Here is a 16,307-nt window from a genome sequence, read left to right on the forward strand (position 1 = left end):
CTGCTTTTGCACATAAATCTCACCGACATTTTAACGGAGACACACCGGAGGGGCCTTCCACTGTTGCAAAGTCAGGAAATCCTTTCCCAGGGAAGCTAGTGAAACATTATTGTTACATGCAAGCTGAAACCATGGTTTACAGTAGATTGTTTATGTTTTTTTCTGAAACGTGATGAAGGCTTGAACATTTAGGTAAGTATGCTCATATTAGGCTTGCTCTTGTAGGTTTGAGTAATGAAGCTCCAATGCATCAATGCCTAAAAAGATCCACTGTTGGGTGAGGCGCTGATCATGTGATTTTCTGTTAATGCTGGGTAAACATGACGACTGCCTGATCGCTGTTTTGGTATGTTTATTTCAGTTGCTTTAAAAACAAAAAGTATGTATAAAACATAAAATACAGATGTAGCAAGGTTTAGTAAATACATTGTTCTTGTGCACTGAGTTTACAACATGTACCTCCACTTTTCCCTTTAACGTTCTTTCATCTTGATCCAACTTGTCATCCTCTTCCCGACTCGAGAGACCCTGTTCCTCTACTCTTACCCTATTTTTTTCAAATATTCTCCACCCCATTGCTCCATTATTCTCCTCTACTCCTCTCTTTTCCTGTTCATCCTGTACCCTTTCATCATCCTCCTTTTTTATGTGGAGTGCACCAGTGCTTTTCCACCTGTATTCTGTGGGCTCTTAACCCCCCCCCACCCACGGGCCAGCCAGCAACTCTGGGGTGGTGAAAGTGGTATTTATTGGAATTAGCATGGCAGATTTAAATTAGGATGCTAAATGGCAACATTTTCATTTTGGGGAAGAAGGTAAATGGAAGTGCTTTAGTTATACGCAGGGCCACTGGAATTATGTGGCAGGGTTGACCAGTTTATATGGCAAAAACGTCCAGTTAAGAATTACAACACCAATAGCTGTAACTCAAGCCAATGCGCGAGACCCATTGCATTTCAAATGCTTGTTCCACGAGTTCTCGGACTAGACCTTTTTCTTACTGACCTTAATTCCTGTTTTCTTTTAACATCCATACGTCTTTTCCCTTTTATTATTTTAGTGTAGGTCCATTATTCATATTTAATTAATGTATACTACTGTGATGCTAAACTGTATGCTCATTTTCATTTCTAATTGTTTGTTTCCGGCACTTGCAATTGCTTCTATTTTAGAAATATATGGAGGTTTGGTGTCTCCAGGGATGTTTGTTAACAACGGGATCTTGGATTTGATACTAGGTCTGTAATGGTTTCTTGTTTATTTGCATTATTAGAAATTCTCCAAAGCGGATTTTCTTGCACAACATCTTGGGCGCTTTGGACTCACAAATTTGGTCTCATCAAAATTGTTTGTTTCAGCTAAAACACATTCTACATTGATAGCATCCATCGGAGAGCTCTAGACAAAGCTGATGTTTGGTGCAAGGAAACGAGTAACACCGGAAGCAACACATTTGCAGGCTTGCCAAGTTTTCCTGGTCCTTGCGCGATGTGCTGCTTCAGTCCAAATGTCTTCCTTTGAATTCTGAGACTTGTCCTGTTTTATAATGGAAGAAACAAGACTACAACTTCCAGAATTAAAAAGAAAACCTGGACTGGGACAGCACATCACGCAAGGAACTGCGAAACTTGGCAGGGCTGCGTTTGGGAACTTCTAAAGGGGAAACTTTGAGTTGCTGGTCTTAACGTAGTGTATGTCTTGTATGCTTCTTTTTTTATACTGGTAAACCTTTTGTGCAGACATTTCATGGTATCTGGCGTCAATCTTGCGATATTTTTTTTTTTTTCTTTTTTGCACCACTGATATATGCTCTGCCCTTGTGTTTCACACTTTAATATGAACATATTTAGGACTATTTGTAGGTAGACATTCTGAGCTTGTGTTTAGTCTGATTTTTGGAAATCCTGGGTTTAGTTGCAACATGTTGGAAAATGTTGGCAATAGTGACTTTAGTTGCAACATGTTGTAAAGTGGGGTATGCCCTGCGCCACCTGCCTACATTTGGGAGCATTCTTGACTGTCTGGAGATCTTTGAAATCATTTTCTGCATGCTTTGCCCTAGTCTTGCAATGCTGAAATATCACAGACTTTGGGCCTGATTTAGAACTTGGTGGAGGGGAATACTCCGTCACAAGCATGGTGGATATCCTGTCCGCCCGCATTGCAATCCCATTTTATCCTATGGGGATCGTAATATGGTAGACTGGATATCCTTCACGTTTGTGATGGAGTATTCCATCTGCCAAGTTCTAAATCGAGCCCTTTGTCTTTTTTCATCGTTGGCAAGTACCCCTGGTCCATTTAAGGTTCACGTAATCATTTTAGGTAAATGTATTAATTGTTCTTAATGCTACTGTGTATCTTTACTGGGCTATATGGCCAAGCTCCTTTTTTTTTTTTTTTTTTGCAGAACTGTCCTCTGCACTATCCATTGTTTTCCTTCCCCCAACTGCCTACGCTCTAAGATCTGCCAGAACATTAGCTTTATTGTGTGCGCAAGTGCCCTAGTGAACTGCGCTCTACAGCAGGTTACAACCTGCGTATCCCTTACTTTTGCTGTCTTGCATTATTTGCTACTAGGAGCTTTGTGAACTGTTTCACTCTGCACTTCACCACGCCCTTCACGAAATCTGTCCCTGGTACATAATTGTATGTCCCTACTCATGTGTGCACTCAGTGAACAGCCTCCCTAAACTCACCTTGGTGTTGTCTAAATGCCTTCTATGGTAGACTACTTCCTTGTGCCTGTCTGCTATCTGTTCTATATCTGACTCTTTTCCTGTCTGCACCATGCTATAAGTACCCTTGCTCAAGGAAATTCGGTAGGTCTCTGAACACTCCACTTAATGGTTGCACTTGTTTTACCACAATTGTATCACATATGTGGCTTTAACATATGGCACCTACACTCAGGCCCTCTTCTGAAATGTGGCAGACATGACTCCAACCTCCATACAGCAGCCGTCTGACTAATCATCCCTCATCTTAGTTGTGCGTACTGCTTGTTGAGGCCTGGTCGGTGCACACTTCTGGCCTCCTACAAAATACACACACACACACACATTGCCCACCCTCATCACCTGCCCTCATATACTACCAGTCTCCACAGTGCTACCCTGTTATGCTAAGACTGCCTACTCAGCACCTCTTCACAACATTTATACCACATACCTGTGCACCCTAACTTGCTTCATTCTGCTGACAACTGAAGCACCTCTGTTGTGGCCATCACTCACTTTTTTCAGTCGTGTGCAAAGTCCAGAATTTGAACCCAAGCCTCTAGGGGCCAAAGTCTTGGCCACTACACCACATCTTCCTCCCAGATGCTGTTAATATTGCTTCAGACCACGCTTCTAAAAGTTAAGCTCTATATAAAGATACCATGACAATCCCCAACACTTATAGCCTTTCACTGTTTGAAAGCATGGTGTTTTTGTTGTACAAGTTCTTTTTCCATGATGCGTACCCCTTCTTTTCAACGCGGCTCTTCCATTGGTCGCCAGTATTCATTGCATGGCAAGGCCGTACTTCCAGTCAACAGCTAAAACAGACCTCTCTGAGATGCATTTGCCATCAACTTGAGGCAGATCTCTTGGCTTTGCCTTTCAGTTGGAAAGCTCTTCCTCTATAAAAGCATTTTCTCTCACACAATCGTTTACTTTTGTGCACAGAAGTCATATTTTGTTTCTTGTGTACTTCCTAGGCTCGTCCAGTTTCTAGAGATGGCCAACAAAAATCCTACGTCCTGCCTAACATCTGAAGATACCAACCTGTATTTCATACTCTCTGAGAAGTGTTCTGGATCCTGGAATTCAGCAGAAGCTGGATCGTTGTGTTACATCACAGAAAAGAAATACCTGGCAAGTGTGTCCCAGGACACAGCTTCTTCTAACGTACTTGAGGTTACCATACTTGATTCACCTTTGAAATATCTCGAAGTCTCTATACCTGTGGATGTTAACGTATTGCAACCTCTGACCAAGCAACAAGCTGAACTCCTCTTTGCTGTTGGTGCCAGCAATGAACGTCTGAACTGTTTCCTCGACAGGGCTGCCCTTGACGATGCCCTGAATGCGCAGGAGGGCCAGAACGTTGCAGTGTCCGTTTATGAAGAAATGTACTCTGCTATAATACGGTACATTGGACAGATTCACGAGTCCACCCCGTTATTAAAAGTGTACTTTGGGGTGGAATTACAGGTAAGGTTGGAGAATCTGTTAATGATGTACTTGCTCGAAGTGACACCTATTCTAATATCTCTCTTTTTGTTTTTTTGCATGTGTGCCCTTATTTGAAGTCGCAGCTGCTACTATTCTCTGCTTTATTCTAAAGTATGAAAGCCTGAGTTCACCCAGCCAGGGTTTGCACTTTTAAAAAAGAAAAAAACTTTGTTTTTTCTTGCCACCGAATAGCGCACACAACACTTTCACAGGAGTATACATGAAGTATCTGGTTAAAGCTTCTTAACCCTCTCCGCCCCCTGTCGTTCCCCTACTCATATGCCAGGTAAAGGTAGCTTAGCTGTCTTTAAGGGTGCACACCTTGTGTACTCTTCCGTGTGGCTTTGCCTCTAAGCACAGCATTGTGCGCCTGTAGTCAGCCCGTCCATGTCAGCCCCATTTGACAGTGGCCTAGTGAGGTAGTCATGGTGGAGGCTTGGTGACCTGTGGGTTATTGTTGGCGACTCCTCAATGAAACTGGCCCACAGCTAGCACTCATGCACTGGCCGACCGGCTGGCGTCTGACTTCCGCTTTGTCAGTCTAACCCGGACTACCACCAGTATTCACAAGCACCAGTCTCTGGCTGTTAAAAAAACTGCAAGAGTGAGATAAAGAAACAGGAAATGTAGGATGGTAGAAGAACGCACCATAACACATTTTAGAACATTAGAATGTTGGGCTTTCCACTGAAGATAATTAAGTGGTTCAGGGATAGTAATGGCTGATTTCTGCTCCAACATTCCAAAGTTTGCCTTTCTGTTTCACACTTTTTAATTTACCCTCAGTAGGTGGAATGTTCTAATAGCCTTATAGTCTTTTTGCCTCTGGTTATACTGGTTGTTAAAGGCCCTCTCCTTCGTAATAGTCCCTCGCCTGTGGCTCAGCCTTAAAACTCTGGTTCAGGACCTTTAACAACTGGTATAGCCCTTGGCGGCAATCTATAATCTATAAGTCTATAATCAAGAGTAGGTGGGCCTTAGTATTACCAACCCCAGTATTCAGCAGCACCAGTGGCAGACTCTTAAGAAAAACTTTGGGCCCCTTGTTTATTTATTTCCATATTTAGGCACTGGATTCTAGGTTCTCCTGCAATTGTGTAATGTGCCTCCTCTGAAGACTTGCACCAGGAGTGTAACTGGTTAACTGATGTTTCCAATGAAGATTTTTAATTTTTTTGTATTAGTACTGCCTGAGCTTAAACCAACTGATTCATTTAAGATGTTCTAAGACTTTCAAGGCAAATTTATGTTTTTTACCTTGGTGAAGGTGAAAAGGGTATGATCTCGAAAGGGCTATGTTATTTGTTATTTGTCATGGAAAATATGTTTTTAAAAAAAAACAATTCCTCGTAATCCCCTTCAGCAAACGAGCCATGTCAGCCAAGTCCTTGACAAGTTTTGGGACCACTGAGTACTCCAGCTAACATACATTTACAGCCTGCAATATGCCAGTAAGATACCTGAGAAAGTTTCACATTGGCTAATGAGAGCCTTGTACAGCATGCAGATCAAAAGTACAAATCTTCAGCTGGACAGCGGGGTGCTGAGAGGAACAACTAGCAAATCGATATCTCACCTATACCCAGTTATAATTGACAATGCCCCTGATGACCTGAGAGGTCTCTGAGCTAGATGGGAGGCATATCTTTGGATCATAGAGGACACTGATTGGGAGATGGCACTGATACGCCGTAGGGAGGTGGTCATCCAGAGCAGGCTGAGACTGATACAGTTCAGTATCCTGCATTGAACATACTACCACAGGAGCAAGTTGTTCAAAATAGGAAGAGCACCAAACCCTGACTGCCGAAGGTGTCTCACTGAGGAAAGTACGGTGCTACACAGACACTGTTGGCCTGCCATAGAGTGCAGGGACACTGGGAAGATATTATTGGAGAATTGGTTGCAGTGATGGGGAGGACATCCAGAGGAAGTCCCATCATTCTGGTAATCCCCAGTGATGTAGACCTCCCCAGGAAAGAGATGTTATTTTGTATGTTAGGATTTATGGCAGCGAAAAGAGATGTGGCCAGGAGGAGGGGGTCAGGTGCAACCCCCAACAAAACGTATATGGAAAGAGGGGATGAACAGGTGCAGGGAAGCAGAAGGGGTGGTGTATGAAGGACAAGGTTGCCCCAAAAAACTCAAGGTTTGGGGGTATTGGCATGAACCCACTATGGATTTACTGATGCCACAGATGGATCAACAGGTTACAGGAATGTTATAGGTAGGCTCACATTTTAAACGTATCAAACCATAGAAATTTACCAGTTATGGTTAGTTATCTCAAGTAACAATAACTTGTGCCCCAAGGTAACTAACTAACTCACACCTGCACCATGCACTGTTAATTACCCCACAACTTACACCTGCAATGACATCTTTGATAACAATATTGATAATGTCACTAACATCTGCAGTAAATTTATTGATCAGATAACTCTGCATGACGGGGGCGTGAGTTATAGTTACCTTAGGACATGAGTTTATTTTCTTGATAACTCTAACTGGTGAATTTATATGGTTTGATACGTTTAAAATGTGAGCCTAACTATAACGTCCCTGTAACCTTTGTGTTTTTTCACTAACTTTATATATACAAACTATATCACTTTGATCAATTGTCTTGGCACTTTGATCATGTGACCCGATCTTGTTACTTGAAGCTTTAAGCTGTCAACTTCAGTGTTAGAGATTGGTAAGGATGGTCACGAAATAACAGCAGTCAACTGAGTTTTCAGGGTCAGTTTTATTGTCACCATATTGAGTTCGAGACCGTTATATCGCATGCCATCCCAGGGCACTGGCCATTCACAATGTGTCCTTCAGTAGACACTACATGGAATGGTTCAGCATCATATGGAGCATCAGATTCTCTTTTGCACATCTGTCGTGTGATCACCAGGAAAATGATGGGATGCCTTTTGCATATCGCCTCTTGTCAGCGTAAGCTTTCATTTTCAGCTTGTTAACCAAATCCCTTGTATGAATTGGGTTCTCGCTCGGGTCTCTTTTGGCGGTCCATTGAGGTGACTTGGTTGTCATTGCTCTCCCTAACTTCAAAGTCGCAGGACTTTCGCCTGTGGTGGAGTGGGGTGTTGAACAATAAGCTTGTAGGGTCGAATTTAGAACTGTTTTTCCAACTGAGCTTCTCAACAGTTGCACGCTGTACTGCGTTCTTTGGCATACTCATAAAATGCTCAATAAGTCCATTGGCCGGTGGCCACAAAGGTATGCTTTTTTGATGCTTTATGTTCAAATGCTCCAGAAATCCCTTGAATTCTTTGCTGTTAAAGGGTGGGTCATCATCGGACTTCACAATGGTTGGAATGCCCCAAATTGTAAAAATGCCATCAGGTTTTTCAATGACTCTTTTGTGAGTTGTAGATGAGAGATCTTCAACTTGAGGGAACCGTGAGTATTCATCAGCAATCATCAGGTGATGTCCATGGTACAGTGGACCGACAAAATCAATGGCTAATGTCTCTCATGCATGCTTAAGGAGTTCGAACATGTTCCGAGTATGTTGAGTAACATTGGTAGAAAGGCATTTGCATATATGACAGGCCTTGAGTTCTTTTTCAACTTTTTCATCTAAGTATGGAAACAAAACTCGACCTCAAAAGATATCTTTTTGTGGCAATGATACCACAATGTCCTTCGTGAGCCACTTCAATTACTTTCTGTAATAGACTCTCCGGAATCCGGACTCTTGACTCTCGTAGTACAATTCCTTCTTGAGGTATGAAAAGTTCTTTCTTGACATTTTTGTATTTTTGATATTCACCATTATGGGTGGGAGGTTGAGTGTGTCGGTTCTACAACTGATGTATAATTATGTACTTTAATTTCACCATGGCCCTGTCATGGCTTGTGGCAGTGATGATCTGGGATAGTGAACTTGCAGCTGGCGCACTTGATTTGATGATGAAATTAATCTAGGCCTCAATCATCTTGGATTGGGTAACATGACCTTGAATAGGCACTCTTGAAAAGTAGTCAGCAGGACTCTGATCCTTTCCTGGACGAATCTCAATTGTATAATATTATTCTTGCAATCGGAGTCCCCAGCGTTCAATGCGAGGAGGCTACTTGGATTTTGGATTGCCAAAGATTGTCATAGAGCTTGATGATCGGTTATCGGCGTGAAAGGCTTTCCGTACAGGAATACATTGAAATGTTCACAAGCCCATACCACAGCCAAACCTTCTTTCTCAGGTTGTGAGTAAGCATGTACTGTTTGGGACAAACTTCTACTAGAATAGTCCACAATATGCCGTTGAGCATTTGGGCGTCAACAATGCTGTGCGAGGATAACTACTAACCTGACTAGGCTAGCATCAGCAATACCCTCCATATGAAGCTTTGGATTAAACTATGCCATTTCAGTAGCATTTTCAATGGCATGTTTAATCCCTTTGAAACCTATGTCACATTCTTGTGACCATTGAAAAAGTTTTTCTTTGTTAACTCTTGTAATAGAGCACAAACAGTGGCAAGTCTTGTATGTACCTTGAACAATAACTGGTCATGCCAAAAAAGAAAGTACCATTGAAACATTTTGTGGGGGGATCAGCATTTGATAGAGATTATACTTTTGCAGAGTCAGGTGTCATACTCCTATCAGAAAAGACATGGCCAAAAAATGTGTTTTGTCTTGTTGAAATCCTGCATCACTGAGTAAACAACATACTTGCGTGAGAGCTCTACCATGTTCCTTCTGTGTAGCTCCGAAAACTAAAATGTCATCACCCATTCACAACAGGCTGTATGATACATTGAATGACTTCTTGAAAGTGTTCTGTAGCTGATGACACACCAAACAAATTCTTTTGTATTGAAGCAAACCAACACATGTAGAAAAGGTTGTAAGGTACCTGCAACTTTCTCCAAGTTCCAACTGATGATAGCCTTTATTTAAATTGAGTTGATAAAAGATCTTTGCACTATACAATTGCATTATCATGTCAGCAGTCTGTGAACCTAGATGTTGTCCTTGCACAATTGGCTTGCTTGCCTAATGTACGTCAACGCAGAGGCGTATAGCTCCTTCGCTGTCCTTTTTGAGTACTACCACTATGGGAGAAACCCATGGTGGGGGACCAGTGGAACTCTCAATAATGGCATGTTTAGGTTGCGATTCAAGTTCTTTTTCGGCAATTTCTTGTAATTGAAAAGCAATTCATCTATGTCTCTGAGCAACTGAACAGACCTCTTCAATAATACACAGTTATACTTTCATAGTTTTGCCTAAACCATGAAACAACAAAGGAAATTTACTATTTTGTGAAGCATTCATGTTGTAATTCACAGAAATCAGTCCCAGATTTGCAGCCGTATTGAACTTAAGTGAACACGCACTTGACGCTGCACCCTGAAGTATTTGGATCGGTGCTTGTACCTTTGCTTTCTTATGTTTCACTGTTGCTACAAATGAACCTTGTCTTTTTATGGGTGTTGATGCAGCATATATACACTTTGGTCTTAGATGGTGTAAGCCACAGCAATGGAAATAGTTCATTGTATTTCTCTTCAGACGTTATGTTTGTTGATGCAGCACTGCTGATAATGAAAGGTACTGAACAACCATTTATTTCCAAAGTAATCTTTGGATCGTGTTTGTATGATTTTGGTGCTTTGGCATGTAGACTTTTTTTTGACTGACATTTCTGTTTAATGTGAGCATGTTTCCGTGAGGTAAACAACATGGCACAGTCACTTTCTTCACTTTCATTTGATATTGAAAGAGAAGACCTGTTTTACAATGATTTAGATGACTATTGACTTCATTTAGTGTCAGTTTGCCTCAGCTGATGTCGCCTGTTGGCCTTGTGGGCGCGCGTCAGACATTGCTTTTGGAACGTTCCGGCGGCCATTTTGTCTTTGTGTTGTGAGGCACTTACTTTTTCCTTCACTCTATGCATCGTCACAAAATAGTTCTCTTTCCCACAGCCTTTACATATCAGTGTAATGGCGGGAAAAGTTTCTTCATGTTGAAACAAAAATCCACATCTTACACATAACTTCTTTTTACGGGTGGATATCAGTTTTTGTCCTTCCGTCTTTTGCTTCAGCTTACATTTCACACTCATGACTGATTCCCTCTGGGAACCTCTGGCCTCCATGTCAGCAGCTTGTCTTTCAACATGCTCCTCCGCTCTGGCAGCTATCAACACTCGCTGCAGACTAAGAGTTTCAATCAGCACTTGTCATCTGAATTAATCTGACAAGCATCCATCAATAACTCTAAGACCCACAGCTTCTTCGTCATTAAATTCTTTGAACGTACAGTATTTGAGTGCATCAAATCTTTCCACAGACTTGTCAATGGTTCAAGGAACTTTCTTTTTTAATATATATATATATATATATATAATATACTGTGTGTGTATATGTATATATATATATATATATATATATATATATATATATATATATTCTTTTTATCTTGAGAACCATAACAAAGAGGGCATTAACTAGTGCCCAGTGCATAAAAGAGAACTGTGCAGAAGGCTACCAGCTAACAAAATGTTTTCACTTGTCTCAACAATAACGACCTTAAGGCATTTAGAGAATCCATAGCAAATTGACTGGCACAATCAATCAAGTTAGAGGGATTATCAATGCTGATTTGACAAGACAGCAGTTGCTTCGTCCTGGTCCTGCTGCCATACATAGGTCCACCCCCTCTTCCATTCCACCGTAGTCAGTATCTCAGGAGCTATCCAGTGTTTGGCCAGATCTCTTTTAGCCAACAGCAAACCCAGATTGCAGAATAATAATTTTGCTCTGGGAAGGTCCACTTCAGTGGAGATACCCAAGAGAATATATTTAGGTTCCTCCGGCAGTATTGTCCCCACTACTTTACCCAATTCTAATACTACTTTTTGCTAAAAGGGGCATATGACCGGGCAGGTCCAGAGTGTGTAAAAAAAGCTTTCCTGTTGTCCACTGCATTGCGAGCAATCCGGTGACACCACTCTCCCCATTTTGTGTAGGCATACCTTGTGGCGTAGGCTCTCATTATCAATCAATCATAAACATTTATAAAGCGCGCTACTCACCCGTGCGGGTCTCAAGGCGCTAGGGGGATGGGGTTACTGCTGCTCGAAGAGCCAGGTCTTGAGTTGCCTCCGGAATGCTAATGAGACTACTGGATTTTGAGCTGCAGGATCGCCTGCGGTGTAGGAGACTGAGTCTGACCCACTATAGGTGACACCTGTCGCTCCAGTCAGGGGTTTGCTCCGGCTAACTAGCAGTGCCTCATCTCTACCCAAGGGCAGGGATGATTGGGCAGCCGAGCAAATGACATAACTGGTTTCTCAGGGAAGCTGTGGTCACTCAAGGCTCATCCGTTTCTCTCAGTTACAATAGTCTCACATACACAATGACAAACAGAAGCAGTATAGATTCCAATAATGCTTTAATAAAGCGACTGCATCTTAGATAGCAAAGCGTGGACTGCAATAACCAGGACGATACAGCATGACAAGATTAAAATTGTGACGAGGAGAGTAAAGCATAGAAATAACGCTACCATATTGTCACTACAGTCAATAGACCAATTCCTACCTAGGCTAAAATAGAGCACAGCGTGTTAAGCTCTAATTCTGCCCTTCAGGTTCCCCTGGGAAGACATAATTCCCCCATACCTGAGCAAAGGCCTGAAGTCTGCATAAGCAGCTCTAGCGAAGCATTCAGCGATCAGCATACAGTTGTGGTTCTCTGGCTGGAATCTCCCTCTGACGTATAAGGGACAGGGAAGTGTTTTTATAATAAAACAGCTGATGTTTTGAGAAAATGTCCCTACACAAGGATGTGTATTTTCTATGAATGTCAGAGACAAAACTTTATACCACGTTCACTGGCAACCTATCTTACTGCAGCCTTTGAAGAAGCACATAGTCAGCAAGTATGTCTTGTAGGAGAACAGAGTGCTGGCCTAGGCAAAAACAGATAGATAAAAGGAAATAAAACAAGACCGTAAAAGTGGCTACTGTAACAATACTAAAGTGAAGCTGAATAAAATATATCTAGGTTAAAGTGCACAGTGGCAGGCCTAGTATGCTAAAATAACGTGCATGGAGCTATAACTAAAATGGCTTCACAACACCTCTCCTTGTCTGTTGAAGGTGGTTCAAAGCCTAAAAATACATAAAGGCCACTAAAACTAACCCTAAGACATATATGTAAAAAATTTCAATATTGACAAGTTAAAAGGACACATGAGCATTTAAAAGGACAATTTAAAATAATAATATGTGGCATAATAAGGACCAAATTTCAAGAGTCAGAGTTATTTTTAGAATTTCCAATCGATTCCGGGACAATGGAGGACAGAAAATCTCCCACTTCAGCTGGTGTTAAAGTTGGAAAGACCTTGTCGAGAAGGATCAAAGAGCATTTGTGTTCTATGTCTGAGCCTCAGCCAAGGCGGTGTTCCGTGGTGTGCCCAATAATGAGTTAAGAGCCGCATCCTCCAGGAAGTGCAACTCATAAGTAGGTTCCCGTCTTAAACACACCCTCAAAGCGCATGTCTGGAAATGAGCCCTCAGCGAGAACATCAACAGATCAGCATCCAATGAAAGCAAGCGCTGTGTATAAAGAGAAACTTCCAGTGCATGTTCGAAAAGGCACCACTGGCACCGAAACATGGGCTGCATACACTGTAAAACCGGTCTGAATGATAGGGACCAGTCACACCCCAATTGCTCCAGGAGTGTTGCTCCAAAGTACTGCATCATGCGTTCACGACACAGCTGCGTTGATGGGAGTGCTTTCATTCCTTCTTGTTGCGGCGGGACAGCCATTGGGCATAAAAAATAGCAACAGCAAAATGGCAACTATTCTAGCCAAAGGTATTGGAAATCCCCCGAAAATACTGGAGAATATTGAGTGGATGGCTGATGGTATTAAACCAAATATGGAGGAGAAGGTGTGAACGAAACCAGTACCAACAGCCTTAAAGAAATTTGCGATTCCAGTAGTACTGGATGCATTAAATATCCGTCCCATGAGTTCACCAAAGTGTCTCGGAAAGTTGGCACTTAAAAGGGACTGTATTTTTGTTGACGACCTTGCCACCTGAAGTGCGTAGGTCGTGCGCGCAGATGTGAGAGCCACATGTTTTTGAAACAATAAAGCCTTGAGTCTGCTCAACTTGTCAAAATTCACATTAGAAGTAGCAATATGAGGCCAAATGTCCCTACCTCTTTTATTTTAGTGGGAGGAAAGAGTATGTTCCCGCAGCATGTAACAATCACCGAAACAACATAAACTATTCCGGCTCGCATCCCACAACAGTCTTCACCATTGGGGAGGACATAGCTGCCGTTTAAAAGCACCTGAAACGTAGGTCTAATCAAGGGAACTGGAACTCCCTTCAGATAACAAGCCAAGTTCACTGCAGACGCGTTACACGCCCCATGCAAGGACAGCTGTTTGCAAACCATCGAATGGCTGACAGAAGTCTCACATTCACCACCGCTAAGAAAGACTTCTTTCATGCCAATAAGACATTTGTATGCGAAGGGCAGCTCCCACACCTCATGGATGGAACTATCTCCCAGCTTTTCATATCTGCCTACCGGAATGTGTTTTAAACAGGATGTGAATTGTAATGTGGAAACAGGCAGATTAATGATCCCGTGTATTAACCACCCAGCGGATGGTATTTCAGTCACAGTAAAAGGTAACTTTTCGGAGTTTAGCATGACATAAGTCACTTCTTTCTTAGCCATTAGTTGTTGTTGCTTCGTTACATTAAAAGAAGAAATATGTCACTTGCGCTGACGTTGCCAGGGAACGCAACCCGCCTTCAGTGTTTGAAGTGTCCAACCCAACTGCAAAATGGCCCGTAGTTGACTATGCCCATGATGTAATGAAGACCTATCCGTTTGTATAATGTCTATTGCAGAAGAAACAATGTTATTTAGGGTGTATATCTGGCCGTACAGGGTATTAATCCCATTATCTACAACAGCTAATGCTTTTTTTAAATTTTCCTGGTCTATTTGCCTTAACCGGGCAGCAGCTTCTATTATATACTTCATATAAGAAGCACTTCCTGCGTTGTTATCTGGGGCCTAACAGGAAGTCCTGTAAGTCGGTGTTATTAGACAGGAGACTGAGGTGTTCTCTAACCGCATCTAGTGAGGAATTCCTTATACAGTGTAGGGAAACTATGCCAGCAATGGTTGTTGTTACTATAACCGCATGTTCGGACGATATATAGCGATGGTCCGGCCTACTAGTTCTAAACCCCCCGAGGAGTTGGTAAAACGTTTGTGACACCCATTGGTATCTATTGGCCACAATAACCACCCACCAGGACATGTCAGTGAAACATTAAACATGCCATTCTGGACCCATTCATCGAGCTGATCTTCAGTTGAATTTGTATATTTTTGCCATTTATAACATTTTGCAGGGGCATGTATGCTGGGCATGTTCAATTCATTAATCTTTGCTAAGCCTAAACAACTTGTTTGTTGTACAGTTTCATTTAAAAATATCATTTGAACAGGTATCAGGCTTTCTCTAAATAAAGCTTCCTTCCCCTGTATTTGCCAATGTCTAGTTCCCCATACACTTTTTAAGTCGATGGACTTCAGCCAATATTCATAGCCTTCTACAGTCAACCGGAAAACAAAGGAACCCGAATAGATACATTTCGTATTTGTCAATAATATGGGCATGTTTTCTGTAGGTGGCAATTTAAAATAATATGACTCAGCATTTTTAACATCGTGCCCAGAAAAATATGTAAACTTTTCAGAATATGTTTTGGAACTCCCTTGTGGTGGAGTCAGACATTGTTCCCATTGTGCATAATTAAAAACAGTCTTTGGGCTGCTTGCTCTGTGGATGAAATGGTACCCATAATAATTATAACAAAACATATCACCATAATTCTCTATAGATTGATAAACATCTTTGTTTTCAAATACAGTATAATACTGCAATTCAGTCATCATAGAATCAACTGTTTTCACATCCCAATCAGAAACCACTCTGGGTACTACTAGATCGTTCATTGAAAGTTTAAACACATATGCTATTTGTATGACATCCGTAGGGCCATATATATCAAATGTTACTTTATCCCAAACAATCCCATCAGGAATTGGTATGGCGGAAATGTTCACAAAAGACAAGTCTCTGCAGAGCTTGTGTGAAGAAAAATGTGGTTTTAGGACCTCATCCACCAGTTCAACTGTTGATTTTTCAGGAAGAAAGTGGCCATGTATTAACCAAAAGAAAGTGATGACAAACCCAATCCAAAGCAGGAAAGATAGTACAGTCAAGGAAAGCCACAGATAGTTCCATGGAAGAATAAAGAAGAATAAAGTAAGTTACTTTAAGCCAGTTTATCATCTTGCATGTTTTTGACCGTTCAGGTGTCGAAGAGGCGAATGAGTCTGAGACATCATCATTGATGTCTGCAAAATATTCAGAAGCAGTTTGTGCAAAAACTGGAGCTGTGTTAGTTGTTGGAGTTGGTGTTTCTCGCGGTGGTACAGAATAAATGGCACCATGCGTCTGTGTTGAAGTTGTGTCAAATTGTTCAATCATCTCTGTATTATTTGATGTCAGTGGAACTAATGCAAGATCATTTTCCACCCTCCCCAAGCTCGGAGAGGTGTCCGTGTTGCTGCTCACTACTTGTAGAGGAACTTCTTGACCAGTAGTGAGAGGGATTCGGGAACTACTGGCTGTTCCTTTTGGTCAGCTGTAAAGGATCGGCCACATGGTGTAGTTTGACATTGTCGATGGAGACAAAACTATTTTCTTTGGCACCTGCCAATGGAGGTAGAATGACAGTTCTGGTACAGTGTATTCCCAAGACTGGGACTGGTGCACGAAAGAAGGACCAAATTCCTTTTTCACAGCAACCTTTTCACAACTAGATATCCCACTTTAGGAAACCAGCCAGTAGGCGTTACAGGTACATCCTTAATTCCAGTGGAGGCAACACTGGCAGAAGAGTTGTCGTCACAAAACTGTTGTAGTTTCTGTAAGACAGTGGCATGATCATTCATGTCAAAAGGTTTCTGCCGCCTCCACGCCAGGACCATCAAGATCTGG

The 16,307-nt window shown here is 41.9% G+C and overlaps 1 protein-coding gene across 1 annotated transcript in view; it reads left to right on the forward strand.

The window, feature by feature from the left end:
- Positions 1-16,307, forward strand: part of LOC138282888 (ubiquitin carboxyl-terminal hydrolase CYLD-like) — a 284,328-nt gene that overhangs the window by 56,861 nt on the left and 211,160 nt on the right. Inside the window, exon 2 of the mRNA XM_069220892.1 lies at positions 3,704-4,199. Coding sequence (XP_069076993.1) covers positions 3,704-4,199 — 496 coding nt within the window. The remainder of the gene's footprint in view (positions 1-3,703; positions 4,200-16,307) is intronic.

This window comes from Pleurodeles waltl, chromosome 2_2, assembly GCF_031143425.1.
Source record: "Pleurodeles waltl isolate 20211129_DDA chromosome 2_2, aPleWal1.hap1.20221129, whole genome shotgun sequence".
NCBI lineage: Eukaryota > Metazoa > Chordata > Amphibia > Caudata > Salamandridae > Pleurodeles > Pleurodeles waltl.